Raw genomic sequence first — 14,516 nt, 5'->3', positions numbered from 1 at the left:
TGCCAAGTGTTTCCTTCCTAATAAAATAAATAAACTATGATAAAGAAGCTGTTTTCTTCTTACTTGGAGCTGTGAAGTCTCGGGAGTTATGGAAAATGGTGCATACTAACAACAAGCACGAAATGCACTACTTTCTTTATTTAATTTAGTGCTCAATTTGACTTTTACTTGCAGATTATTCCCCTTGATTACGTGCGTCCATGTGGGGTAGATGTTGTTACTATTATACAAAGACATTGCCCCCCTTCTGCAGCTCCAGAGGCCGGGCTGTGCTGTGTGATGATGGCATTCATGAACTCCACTTCCTGGGCGGGGCCCCACACAGCTGGATCGGCAACAGCTGGATCCGCCTACCCTGAACCGCAGCCAAAAGCCCCGAACCCGGAGAACCCTGTTACAACCAGTCTAACTTTCACAAATGTGCAGATGAACCAGTATTTCGCATGCAAGCAGGGAAAGGGCTGGACGTTTTGATTTTTTGCTATTGTTACTATCCGGAGAATGGGGTACTGCTGGACGTTCACAGCTGCAACATCTGTCCTGATCCATTCTTTCTGTGAGTATCGGGGAGCTCTGCTTGACTCCGTCCTCGTCTCAAGACATTTCAATTGTTTTCTTTGCACGTTGAATTTTTATAAAAAGCCCGTGTGCGGGATAGTGAAGCTTTCTGCTGTCATCCAAGAGAAACAAAGTGCATTTTAAAGATCTAATTATATTTCCAGGACTGTGTAATGAAAAATTGCAGAATGCAGATTTATATTAATCGAGCAGTGTTGTCTGATTTATATAATCAAAGTATTGAAACTGAGTTACTGTGTGTGTGTGTGTGTGTGTGTGTGTGTGTTGGGGGGGTGGGGGGGGCGCGTATATTGCAGTTAAGTCAAAATATATGTATTTTTTCTTCTTCAAACTCTTTTCTTCTTCTTCTTCTTCTTCTTCTTCTTCTTCTTCTTCTTCTTCTTCTTCTTCTTCTTCTTAGAACTAATTTCTATTAAGTTGAAACCACTGACTTCAGTGTCACAAATCGTGCATCATTAAAAGTACAGATCCCTGGTGTAAATGTCAAGTGTTATTAGTCTTCCTTTAATCACATTTCAAAGCGTACTTTTCATTGACGGGAATTCAGAAAAAAACGGAATTGGGCGTTAAGATGTGACATAGATATTGTAATTGTCAATGTGATGTAGCATATGGCCTTTCTTCAGGGGTCACATCTGTGCGATATTCTAACCTATTACATATTCTAGCCCCGAGTTATACGATCACAATATTTGTTTATGTGTGTCCTAGCGATATATTAACAGACATTTATTTGTAATCTTTAATCATATATATATATATATTGTGTGTGTGTGTGTGTGTGTGTGTGAGAGAGAGAGAGAGAGAGAGAGAGAGAGAGAGAGAGAGAGAGAGAGATGTTGGATAGATATCAGTTTGTAATCGATTAAGAAAAATAGGATTAAAACTATGAAATTAAATCTGTTATGTAGGTACAGACTATGTGGGATGTATAGAATAGGTCTATTATGGTGCCATTAGCAGAGTATAACTAATGGCATGCATTTCTTTTGAACTGAATAACATTGTTTTAATGCTTTCTTTCAGTACAATAAGTATAATATATTTAACATCTGTCAAGGATTAAGAGGGTTCTACCCACACACTGAATTTTAATTATATCAGCCTTCGTATGTTATTCTTTCTTTCCATTTTTAGTTCTTTCTTTCCACATGTTGGTTGTAAACACAGTTACAGGCAGAATTGAAGTGTACAGGTAGACCATTAAGTTCCTTAGAAGAAAAAAGTACCATTGCATATAGATTTTGGCAGCACTTAAAATTCGCCATATATTAAATATTATTCCTGGCATGCGAAATTGTTTAAAAGAGGATTGAAGATCATGTAAACATTTTAGTGTATAGGACCAGCAGAGCAGAGCCAGCTCCTATGTTAATGGGATCTGAGTACATCATTATCTCAAAGATCTTTGTATAGAAAACACAACAAAGCAGAAACACATGGAGAAATTGTGTTATTGTCTTTGTAGCTCTGATCTTTTCTTGTTGCATTATTTTTTATGTCACGTAGCCTTCTGGAAAGCAGTCCTGGAAGGCTCTTAGGTGTTTCCCAGTGTGAGGTCGACCTTATAAATCTCAGCCTAGATCATTTAAAAATTAAACATGTCATGTTGGCAATTTCCATTTCAGCTGGCAGCTTTGATGTTGTAGTAGCCCTACTCAAATGCATTCCATATCTTGAATACATACATCTGTTTAATAAATGCATTAAAGATTCTATATATTAGCTTTATTTAGATGTGCAGGAGAGAGATATGGTTGTGTAGGTTATTCAAACCTGTTCTAGACACTTCACTATTTTTCTGGGTATGGTTATCATCATACATATCAAAACCTATGCTATATTAAAAGACAACTTCTCTCTCACACGTTTAGATTAGACACTCTACTAGCATTAGTCCCTTACTAAGCTACTTTTATCACTTATTGAGTGTCTATCCATTGTTGACAGTTTGTCATAATACACTAAAAACTCTCTCAGTCCGATGAGTGGCTCTTGGTGATGTCTTTGCAAGAAGAACAGTTTCCGTTTACCTCCAATTGGCCTCAAGTTTATTTAACTTAATTTCAGATAAATCCCCTGCTGTATTGTGTGCTAGTACAGTGCTGTAGAGTGTTGCTCCTGCTGTTTGTGTGGGATTGGTGTGTAGTTCACATACCCCCTCCCCTGGCGGCGGACGGTAGTATTTGTGCTTGTCTCTGGCAAGGCCTGCAGAACCTAATTCTCTTCGTTAAAAATGGTTCTCATGGGACCTGCAAGAGCAATAAAGATGAGTTTCTTCATTCATTGATAAACTGAAGTAATAACTGTGACATCCATTTGTTGAGCAGACAATCCAGTACTGTAGCATGTGATCTGAAAAGAGAATTACACTGGGAATGACTGGATCATAATATATATATATATATATATATATATATATATATATATATATATATATATATATATATATATATATATATATATATTATATATACACACTAAGGATTGTCACATAACAGTGCATTTAAGTACATGTTCAATCATTCAATACAGTCAACTTTTTTCATACTCCTATAACTTGAGTGCAGTTCCCACAGCAACATACATTTTAATCATTCCCAGAAGTGTGGTTCATTCGTTTATTAAATTGTCTTTTAATTTCTGTTGAAACAACAACGAAAACCATCAAATATTTTGTGGATTAAAGCAGTTAAGTAGAATGTTTTTCTTGTTTGTTTTTATAAAAACTGTAGTATCTGAAAATGTGTTTTCTCTGTAGATAGTTCTAAAGGTGCCGTGTTTTATGAGTACTGTAAACGAATAGGAATCAATTAACAAACCTGTTTAATGTAAAAACACCTCAATGCGGCGCAATATCTGCATCGCCCTTCCCAGCACACTTTAGTCGAATTTCCCAGCAACACATTGACGGGCTGTATTTTTAACTTGGCTCAGGCTGGCACTTATGGATTTAATTTATTTCTGGAGCAGTAACTGCTGATTTTAATTAGTTTTAAGTTTGCTCAGAGTTTTTGCTTATCCAGGCTTTTCTGTTTTTTTCTGTTCTTTTTTTTTTTTGAATTTTGTATTTTGATGTTTAGCGTCGAGAAAACATCTGGAACGCTTTTTAAAGATGTATACTGTTTCTTTTAATGTTTGTGCAGCTTTATTAGATCATTGTAGTTTTCATATGGAAAGGGTCCATATGGGTCTAATTAACAATTAATATATTGTGATGTGGCAGTCAATCTGTGGTTTGGGACTCCAGAGAATACAGACGCAAGATGTTTGGAAAGCAGATCCCCTGCCTGTCTTCATCGCAGATTTATAAATAAAAAAAGCCATTGTCCCTAGTCAAGCCACAAAACCCCCTACATATTATAGTATAACTGCTGGAAAAAAACTACATTTCTAAATAATAGATGTACAGAGAGGGTTTGTGTTAAATTTAGCGCTGTAACATAAACATCTGAAATGAAGGAAGAAGTCCTTAAGAATGGAATTTGTCATTTATACAAATAAATCAGCCCAAAATGTGAAAATACACAGCACTGAAGGCGAGATAATGAAGGACAACTTGCAGAGTCTTAAAGATACATTCACAGTGTTGAATCATCTCAAAATAACAAGGGCCAAAGTATTTATCTGATAATACAGAGCCAACTACAGTCAGATCATGCATGATTCTGTTACTTGCATGTAAAGATGAATTAGGTTTCAATTAGAAAATGTTCTGTGCAGTAGCAGTGTGTTGGTGATCTATGTGTGTCTCCTGTCTTGTATTGCAATATTGTAAACGTCTCTCTGGAAAAGCTATAGCCTGTCTGTTGGAGCATCACAGTAGGACTGCAAATTCTGGTGAACCATCAAACAATAAAAGAGAACTGAAAAACACTGTGGTTTAGGTAGTGGATAAACCCTCTAGGGGTGACTTATCAGTGTTTACACATAACACCATACTTACATCCCTTGAGATAAAAACATGGTGCATGCCCTCACAATGTGCACGCAAATGCTGTCAGATTTATTTATTTAATTTAAATGAAAATCATCTCCTGTGACTCTGGGTGTGTAAATTGTGTTGATTTGACAGAGAAGAACTGACTTCCTGTTTAAAAATCTGGCAACCGTGTTATTCAGGACTGAGTCGTGGTAATAACTATCAGACAAAAACACATGAGTGTCAGAGAGGCCAAAGATTAGAAAATGATATCGTTACTTTTTTCTTGGTTACAGGAAGTTAAGGGTATTAGTTTTAGATTTGGAGCATACATTAAATCACTAAGTATGTTTGATCTGTTAAGATTTCTCCTTTTAGATACCACATTCCCAAACTCAAACTCATAGAACAAACAAGCAATAACTTGTCACTTACAGTAACTAACTGACATAAACGTTCACTTCCTGCAAGGGTAAGCTTCTTTATAATCTTCTCCAGATATTACAAAATTATCTAAATGGCTGTTTTATAAAATCAGTTTACATTTATATACATTTATTTTAAATATCTGCTTCCCAAGGAGTCAAAACTGAAAAGAAAGGTCTGATCTAGACTAACAAGAGTGGTTACAATTATCATGAGGACAAAGCACAGCAGCTGTATTATAAATATTTGAGTTAAAGTAGACATGAAACAGCTTTATAGTACAAGTTTTCTGTCAAAGCAGAACTTTACCAGTAGCTCTTGTGAACGAGCCAATGCTAGCTGGTGATTTCAGGTCCACCTGGCACACAAATCCTCCTAAAGGAAGTAGATATCTGTTGGCACCCATAAACATAAAAGAAAATTCTTACTGCATGGAAAATCTGTGAGTAAATCATTGAAAAGGGGGTGAATCTATCCAACGCTTATCTCTGCTCCATAAAATGTGGAGATGGCTACAATATGACATCAAAGTCGCAAACACGACTGCGCTGTCAAGGTCAATTTCTTCTGATCAGTTTGGCATCGCGGCCGAAAGTAGAGGAAGTCGAACACATGGAGTGTCCCGCAGCGCAGCGGCTCATAATCTCTCGCTTGATCCCGGTTGCATGTTGACTCGAGCCTGTTCCTCTGTGGCATTTCTCAGTGTCTTGTGTTGTGTTGTACTGTGTGAAATTAATACACAGGCTTGGGGGGGGTAGCAAAAATAAATTGTGGGAGACACTAGAAACTAAAAACATTTGAGCAATGTTTTATCTAAAAAGATGACAGTGTAAATGAGATCTGGTATGAAGCTGGAAGCTGATAGGACACTGAAAGGAAAAGACATAAAAGCTAGTATTGATGTTACAACTTCTGCATCAATGCTGTACTGTCCTTTGTTGTTGTTGTTGAGCTAAAATGGCATGTTTAGCTTTATGAATGAACGCTTTCAAATATGCAAACATGAGAGGAGTGCAACATATAGGTTGAATTAAACTGAATCCATACGGCTCTCTGAAGACGCCCCTCTTAATTTATGATCTGATTTGTTTTGCAGATGTTCACGTTCTTGCCTTTACACACATCAACAGCAACTTCTGTAAATGGTGCGACTATTCCAGACCACAGTGTGAGGAGAATATCTGCTCCACGAACTGCTCCATCGGCTCGTTCTGTTCCCAGGCGGACGAGATCTGTGTGGCCATATGGTATGTGTGTGGGGGGGGGTGAGGCTGAAACATCACATCTGATTATCAAAGGAGCTCATTATTCTTGAAAACCTTTTAAAAAAAGCTTCTTGCCAGATATGTAGATGTGTGTTCCAATGCAATCTTAATCACTTTCAAAAAGAATCGGATGGAAATAAGATTGTTAAAGATGTCAGTGATTATTTCTGCCATTAGTCTTTGTGTCCAATCTGATATTAAATCAATGTTTTATCTAACGAGATGTCAAGTCTTGTAGAAAAATGCACGAGACATTTAATTTTAATTCCCTCCAGTCTTCTTAAGGAAAACTGACATGGGGTTAATAAAGTCGAACACTGAATTACTTTCTCTAAAGTTACTCTGGTTCCTGAGGATGAGCCAACTGGCTGCAGAAAGAGGTTGCTGGGAAAAGCAAATGGAAAGTTGGCTCATGCGATTAGAAACTACCATCCCACACAGAATAATAATAATAATAATAATAAAAACATCACAGAAAAGGTTCCAGTTCAGGAAACATTTCTCTCTTTCACTGGAGGAGCATGACTCTAGTACACATTTCATACCTGCTTTTATTCAAATACCAATGTCGCATATCTGATTTTCTTGGAATGTCTTAAATATATCTAGGAAATTCTTGAATAAATCGAGGGAGTATTACAACTGCTAAATTATGTTTAACTTATTTTTATATAAATAAACATGGATTATGTTGGACTTAATTTTGTTTTTATCCAGGCTTTCTGAAGTGCATCTTTTTTCTATTATAAATATACATGTAGCAAGTCAAGTTGGTGTTCTTAATGTCTAAACTAAAAACAACACTACCACAACTATGACAAAAATAAAAAAACTGTAGTACAGAACTGGACTTCTCTCTCTTTAATTATCTTTGCCCCACCGTGATTCAAAGTTGTGTCTGTTTGCGTCCGATCCAGGAGGCAGGACAACGGGAACGTGAGTGTCCGGACGCTGTGCCACCATCCCCAGCACGCGCTAGAGGACATCGTGCTGTCCAATTACTCGAGCAGCGAGTGCCGGATGGTGCAGCAGTCCTCTGATGAAGGCACTGTGTACATCTGCGCCTGTGTGAATGAGCATGAGTGCAACGACAAGCTGATATTTGAAAAGGGCTTCAACGGTAAAATCCGTTCAAAATGACGTGTGACTAATATTTTCCTGCCATTGTTGTCTCTGTTTTAGTGAATCTTGTTGTGAAAGGTCAAACTTCCCTGTCCTGTTTGTGATTTCTTGAAATTCAGCATCTCTTATACCACTAATTGGGGTGAAATATGGGTGGTTTGAATGCTGGGATAGATTCCCAAGGTCGTTCAGTCTCTGTTCAAAAGTGCTGAGCTCTTCAAAGTTGTTGAGAACCATTACTCTCCGTTATAGAAAAGGATATGAGTGCCAGCTACAGATTCCCGCTATTGCACAAGGAGAAGCTCATTAATATAGCAGTCCTGACAAAATCCGCTCCCCCATCCTTTTTAGTACTTAATGTTCTCTAGCTGTTTAGCTATATAGTCTGATTTTTGTATAGGGAGAGATATACAGACAGGTGACAAATTAAAGGAAAAAACAACATAAAGTGTCTCAGTAAGGTGTTGGTCACCATGAGCTGCCAGAACAGCTTCAATGATCTTGGCACAGATTGTACGAGTCTCTGACTCTACTGGAGGGATGAACACCATTCTTCCAAAAGATATTCCCTCATTTGGGGTTTTGATGATGGTGGTGGAGAGCGCTGTCTAACACGTCAGTCCACAATCTCCCATAGGTGTTCAACTGGGTTGAGATCTGGTGACTGTGAAGGCCATAGCATATGAGTCACATCATTTTCATACTCATCACACCATTCAGTGACCCTCGTGCCCTGTGGATGGGGGCATTGTCATCCTGGAAGAGACATTCCCATCAGGATAGAAATGTGTCACCATAGGATAAAGGTGATCACTCAGAATCACTTTGTCATGATGTGCAGTGACCCTTCCCTCTAAGGGGACAAGTGGACCCAAACATGCCAGGAAAATGCCCCCCCACAGCATAACAGAGCCTCCGGACCCCCTCACTGTAGGGGTCCAGCAGTCAGGCCTGTACCGTGTCCCACACATGCACTCGCCCACTTGTCCAGAATATGATGAAGGATGACTCATCTGACCAGATCACTTTTGTCCACATCTCTGTAGACCAGTGCCTATGGTTTTTGCACAACTGAACTCTCAAATGTGTATTTGTCTTTATACTGAGGGGTTTATGCACTGCAACCCTATTATAATACCCCTCTCTGTGTCATTCTTGACGGACTGTTCTTGCTGACACAGTCTGATCACATCCTGCATTGACACTCAGTCACCTGGGAAAGAGTTGCTCTTCTGTTTTCTTTACATAATGCTTTCCACCACAGTTTCCAACCCTGTTTACTGATGTCTTTCCCATAGATCTAAATGCAGATGTAACTTTAGTCACAGTTCCTATTGAAACACTAGCCAGTTGAGCGTCTGTGTGACTGAAGCTCCTGCCATTCGTGCCCCAATAATGCCCCCTCTTTCAAAGTCACTTAGATCCTTTCCTCTTGCAATCTTAATCCAAAATCCAGGTCAACTGGGCCTGCTCAGCATTTGTATACATGCCACACTGCATGATAGGATGTTAACTGCTTAATTGTATCATGCAGTACACCTGTTTGGAGGCATCTGCATTCGTTATGTTCCTCCACTCAATTATTCAGCTTTTTCCCTTTAATTTGTCACCCGTCTGTATATGCATGTGTTATTGAAAAAGGCACAGAAAACAAACATTGCTGTCTTACTGTCATTCTAAAACGTAGTTGTATTTTCTCATCAGGGTACTCGAGGTTACAAAGCAAGGATATCATTCCTGTGGTAGTGATCAGCCTGCTCCCACCTCTCTTGGTTGCCATCATAGCCACCATGGCATTTTACCTTTACCGCACCCGGCAACAGAACAAACATCCCAAAGACTGGTCTCCCAAACGTACCCATTACCAGTCCCTGGACATCCCAGAGAGCAGGCACAATGGGGAGTACAATGGGAAGCTGGGAGGCATCATTGACGACGGCCACTCGGATATCTCCTCCACGTGCGCCAACAACATCAACCACAACACGGAGCTGCTGCCCATTGAGCTGGAAGCGATGGTGGGAAAAGGCCGCTTTGCCGAGGTCTGGAGGGCCAGGCTGAACCACAACGCCTCGGGCCAGTACGAGACGGTGGCCGTCAAGATTTTCCCCGCGGTGGAGTACTCCTCCTGGAAGAATGAGCGCAAGATCTTCTCGGACATCAACCTCAAACACGAGAGCGTGCTGCAGTTCCTCACGGCCGAGGAGAGGGGCAGCGGGGTACAGAAGCAATACTGGCTCATCACGGCCTACCACAGCCTGGGAAACCTGCAGGAATACCTGACCAATCACGTGCTCAGCTGGACAGAGCTGCATCTGATGGCCGGGTCAATGGTTCGAGGTGTGGCCCACCTCCACAGTGACTACACGACCTGCGGGGTGCCCAAGATCCCCATCGCCCACCGCGACCTCAAGAGCACCAACATCGTGGTGAAGAACAAGACAGAGTGCGTTCTGTGTGACTTCGGGCTGGCGCTCAGACTGGATCTCTCTCTCACGGTGGATGACTTTGCCAACAGTGGGCAGGTAGGGAAATTAAGGGAGTTAATTTTATCACACAAATTTGACGACATATTATGACTATTAAATGTGGTTAACCATTATAATTGTAAAATAAAATGAAAATAGCCTTGATCACTTTACCAGCCTTTCTCCTGTGTGTCCGTGGCAGGTCGGTACTGCTCGCTACATGGCACCAGAGGTCCTAGAGTCTCGTGTCAACCTAGAGGATCTGGAGTCCTTCAAACAGATGGACGTGTACTCCATGGCCCTGGTCTTATGGGAAATGTCATCGAGGTGTGATGTCATAGGGGGTAAGAGACTCCTTTAAGAACTTTTACATTAGCTCTTACCGTATGTATGTTATATGACGTGTAATCCAAAATGTATTTATTTTGCATGAACTTTTACCGAAATTCTGTTGGACTTGGCACACATCACAATGCATTCAGAAGATGTTTGTAGCAAGTCTATCGGCAACACCAAACCCGAGGTGACTCTGTGACATTGTTCTCCCCCCCGTCAGAGGTGAAGAGCTATGAGCCGGCGTTCGGCTCCAAGGTCTGCGAGCAGCCGTGTGTGGAGAGCATGAGGGACCTGGTTCTCCGGGATCGGGGCCGGCCGGACATTCCCAGCAACTGGCAGATACATCAGGTACGGCTGGCAGAGGAGGGGAGACGGATAACAGCAGCGATGCGAGATAGAGGATGAGCTGGCAGTGAGAATACACCTGCAGACCATCGTCATTTCTTCTTCGTTTTTACTTGTCTTTTTCTCGGTCTTTTCAAAACACGTTTACGGTTTCGGGAAATGTCTGACTCAGCCAGGCTGACCCGTCTTCTGACAAACTGTTCCATGTGTTCAGAATAGTGAAGATGAATGAAATAATTATACAATTCTATGAACCAGAATCATAATATTGTACAGAAAGGCATTGTGTACCCATCCTGTAAACTCAGCGATAAAGACGTCCTTGATACGCGGCACGTTAAAGGTGTGCAAGTGTATCATTGATTCAATACTGGATATACTGTCCATTCCTTTTGTTTAATTAGTCATCACTGTATTGCACTGACTTCATTATTCTGCAAAAAAAGTCATTATTAAGGTGAGAGAACTATGGCTCCAGCTGTTTGGGCATCCAAGAATAACATTAAACTTAATCTAAGACTCTAGCTAAAATGTATGTCCTCCCTATCTCTTGGTGCCGGCCACAGGGCATGAAGTTCCTGTGTGCGACTATCCAGGAGTGCTGGGACCACGACCCCGAGGCCCGACTCACGGCCCACTGCGTGCAGGAGCGCTTCTCTGCGATGGGGCAGGAGCAGAGCGAGGACATCCTGAACAACAACAACAGCCACCCCCGCTTCCCCGCGGGCCCCGAGCAGAGGAAACCAGCGAGTAGCGACGTCCAGAAACCCTCGGCCCTTGACGGGATTGCGACTGTGCAGCTTGTGACCGAGGTGTAGAGGCCAGCGAAGAAATCGGAGCGCTGTGGGGCTCGTTCCCAGGATGTGCACTTCTGTGTAGTCAGACCTCAGGAGTGGTTTAAACTTTGAGATATCCTGGACCCGTTGGATGGAGCAGGGCTGAAGATGTGGACAAGATACTGCTTCACGAAAAAAAAAGAGCTGGTCTCTTTTTATGATGTATCTCAGATATTCTATCGCTGTGCATTTATGAACATTTTATATCACTGAAGACTTTTTCATTGCTCTCAGATACAGAAAGAGTGGGATTTTTATTTTTAAAGAGATGTGATCATTGTTCTGCATGATACGATTCTTTAAAGCAGAATTTAACCACTCTAACCGAAGCCCCCTTTGAAGTAAACAGAACAAAAGCAGTTTAAAAAGGATATTGCATCAATATATTAAATGTGAAATGTACCAATTGAGGCTTTACTTTTTTATTACTTGTAATCTTATAAAAGACCTATCATAACTATAGTATAAGACCCAGTATAACTATAGTAAAAGACCCATTATAACGAGCTAGATTTCTCTTTGCCTCACATGAACACACAGTTTCCCAGGCAGCTGTGTGGTCTGGCCTGTCTTGGCTCTGGCCTGAAGCACTCCCAAGAATAGAAAGACAAAATATGGCTATGGTGTCTTCTTTGGATATTGAGCTTGATTAATCCCGGGCTCTTGCAAAAAAAAAAAAAAGGCAAATTTGTCAAAGAAACTACAATAAACAAAAGCCACATCATCTCAAGACGAAACCAAAGGAATAAACAGCTGCTTCTCACATTGTTTTTAACCAATAGTTCCACGTCTCTGCTGAAACAATGCCTGCTTTTGAAATCTAACACATTCACTTGATCGGTCTTTTCATTTGTAACCGAGGAGTTTTGTTGTTTTTCAGGGTCATTTGTCTTAACTTGGTGCGTTTGATTCCGAAGGTCTGCAGTCTTTTACGCGCCTGTGTGCTCTACAGTGTTTATAGCACTAGAACATATCATATGGCCATGTAAAAATATACAGTCCATCCCCCTGTATAAACAAAGTTTAACTTCCTAAAGCAAAGCGACCATTTTCTACATGTGTGGGTCGTCACCTCTGAATTGGGTTTCTTGTTATGGAAGCCCTTTATAAAGACTATAGATTTGTTTTGGTCGAACAATTCTAAGGATAGCATGAAGGAAAGATCTGGAGATGGATAGCATTTAAAAGATGATTTTAATTTTGTTCCACGGTCTTTTAAATTGAGTCTGTATGATCCGCAGGTGATATAGTTTGAAATCAACTACATTGTAGTAGAATTGAGGAATGAGAAACGCACATTGCAATTCAACAGAAAATAACTAGACCGGATTAAATTCTGAAATGAAAAACTCAACAACAAAAAAAAACATTTACAAGAAAAGGCTTTTGGTCTGTACAGCACATGCAAGTTACATTTGACTGATCTCTGCCAAAGCGCTGTCTTTTATAGTAGCCATCACGCTGATTTAAATCATAAAGGCATTAGTTGGGCCCGCGTTAATGCAGCTCTTTAGATATCGCGCTGTTACCATCCGGAAAACAGACCTCTGTGTGTAACGCAATTTCACTCTGCTAGTCATTTGAAAAGTCATGTGATTGATGCTGCTTCCTAACTGGCTTTGAGTCACAAAAAACAGGGCCCTGTAATTCAGATTTACTATCGGAAGGTTAATAAATTAGCCCTATTAAACGTCGGTTAAAATCAGGTCAAGTCACATATTTACTCTCTTATTAGCCAATAAGCATGGCTGAATAGTTACTGATTGGCATATATATATATACCTTGTTTTTTTCCCCCTCAAATGCCCTTTAGTGTGGACAATATAAGCTGATTTATGAATGGCATAATCATAATGGATAATTCATCATCATCATCAATCTTTAATATTTGTCCATACCTATATATATACACACACACACACACACACACATATATATATATATATATATATATATATATATATATATACACTGAACACATTTACACAAAGGTGTGTTGCATCAGATTAAAAAGGCAAGTGCTCAATGGTTCAGATGAATGTTATGCCCAAGTTCATACGAGTAACACTTACTGTGCGCTCGGCTTCCTGGTCTGATTCTGGTTCGGGTTTTTTCCCACACCGATGCCAGGTGGCAGGTCCGGCACGGGGAAGCTCTCTGGGTTTGAACACATGGCTGGCTGTGAGTTGGCTGTGACCTCAGCCAAGTGCTCTTGAAAACGAGGAATCCAGAGCCGTGCACTTGCTTTTGGCTCCAAGCCTCTGGAAAAAACTGCTCAAGTCAAAGAATTTATGGTAACCATATACAGCCAGGGTGTGAATTATAAATGTAAAATTATTTGGAATTAACCCAATATGACCACCTCTGTTTGACTGCTTAAGAATACAAAATATACACACACACACACACACATACATATATATACACACAGTAATAATCAAATATATGCACATCTGTAATTTGGAACCATGTACTCAAACAATGCAGTGATTCATTGTGTTGATTAAGATATAAACTAATTGATCAGTTATATACACCCGCCCTCCCCAGTGCACTGTAATGCGTAGAGTTAACAAACAGAACAAAACATGAATTCAGGCTTTAAAATGAAAAATGAACATGAAGGAATGATCAAGTACCTAATGTAGTTGATGATGATGGAGAACATCATTGTAACAGCATTGTAACCAAATACAATATATTGTGTTTATTGTGAACTGGTGTCACATTTGTACAGCTTTTGTATTCAATAACGTTTTATAAAAAGTGTTAATTATCTCTTTGGCCAATCTATTCCTTTTGGGTGTAATATTTTTGATTACTCTGTCAGTGTCTGCTTATTTCAAGAATTACATAATCAAAAGAACATTACTTTTGTACAAAGTTTAAGGGGATTTCTTGTGTAGACACAGCGATTTAACATTGTTTTATAAGATAGTCCTAAATGTTTCTAATGAGACGTTAGACCTGGAGAAATAGAGCTCTTCTCAACCTAAACACCTCATCTGTGATCTTCTTAAACTACATTCAGTAAAACACACCCTTAACCTTCGGTGTTCAGTTTCCGTTACTAAAATGTCCTGGATGTCCGAGAACAGCACACGCCTCACATCTGAGCTGTAACTCAGACTGTGATTTGGGCTATTTTGGGGAATTATCTGCAGTGAATGTGTCTTTCTTTTCCAGCAATGACCTTTCAAACAGATGTGCAGAAATC

General features: G+C 40.1%; 1 protein-coding gene across 1 annotated transcript; it reads left to right on the top strand.

Annotated features, from left to right (window-relative positions):
• Positions 1-384: 384 nt before the first annotated feature.
• tgfbr2l (transforming growth factor beta receptor-like) lies at positions 385-14,077 on the top strand. Its single transcript, XM_066687385.1, has 7 exons — positions 385-556; positions 6,024-6,174; positions 7,110-7,312; positions 9,019-9,839; positions 9,985-10,126; positions 10,339-10,466; positions 11,030-14,077. The coding sequence occupies exons 1-7, from the start codon at positions 502-504 to the stop codon at positions 11,279-11,281; spliced, it is 1,752 nt and encodes a 583-aa protein (XP_066543482.1). The 5' UTR covers positions 385-501; the 3' UTR covers positions 11,282-14,077.
• The last annotated feature ends 439 nt before the right edge of the window (positions 14,078-14,516 follow it).

This window comes from Amia ocellicauda, chromosome 16 (genome assembly GCF_036373705.1).
Source record: "Amia ocellicauda isolate fAmiCal2 chromosome 16, fAmiCal2.hap1, whole genome shotgun sequence".
In the NCBI taxonomy this organism is placed as follows: domain Eukaryota; kingdom Metazoa; phylum Chordata; class Actinopteri; order Amiiformes; family Amiidae; genus Amia; species Amia ocellicauda.
Note: the sequence above shows the minus strand (reverse complement) of the source record. Positions and strands in the feature narration are given on the sequence as shown.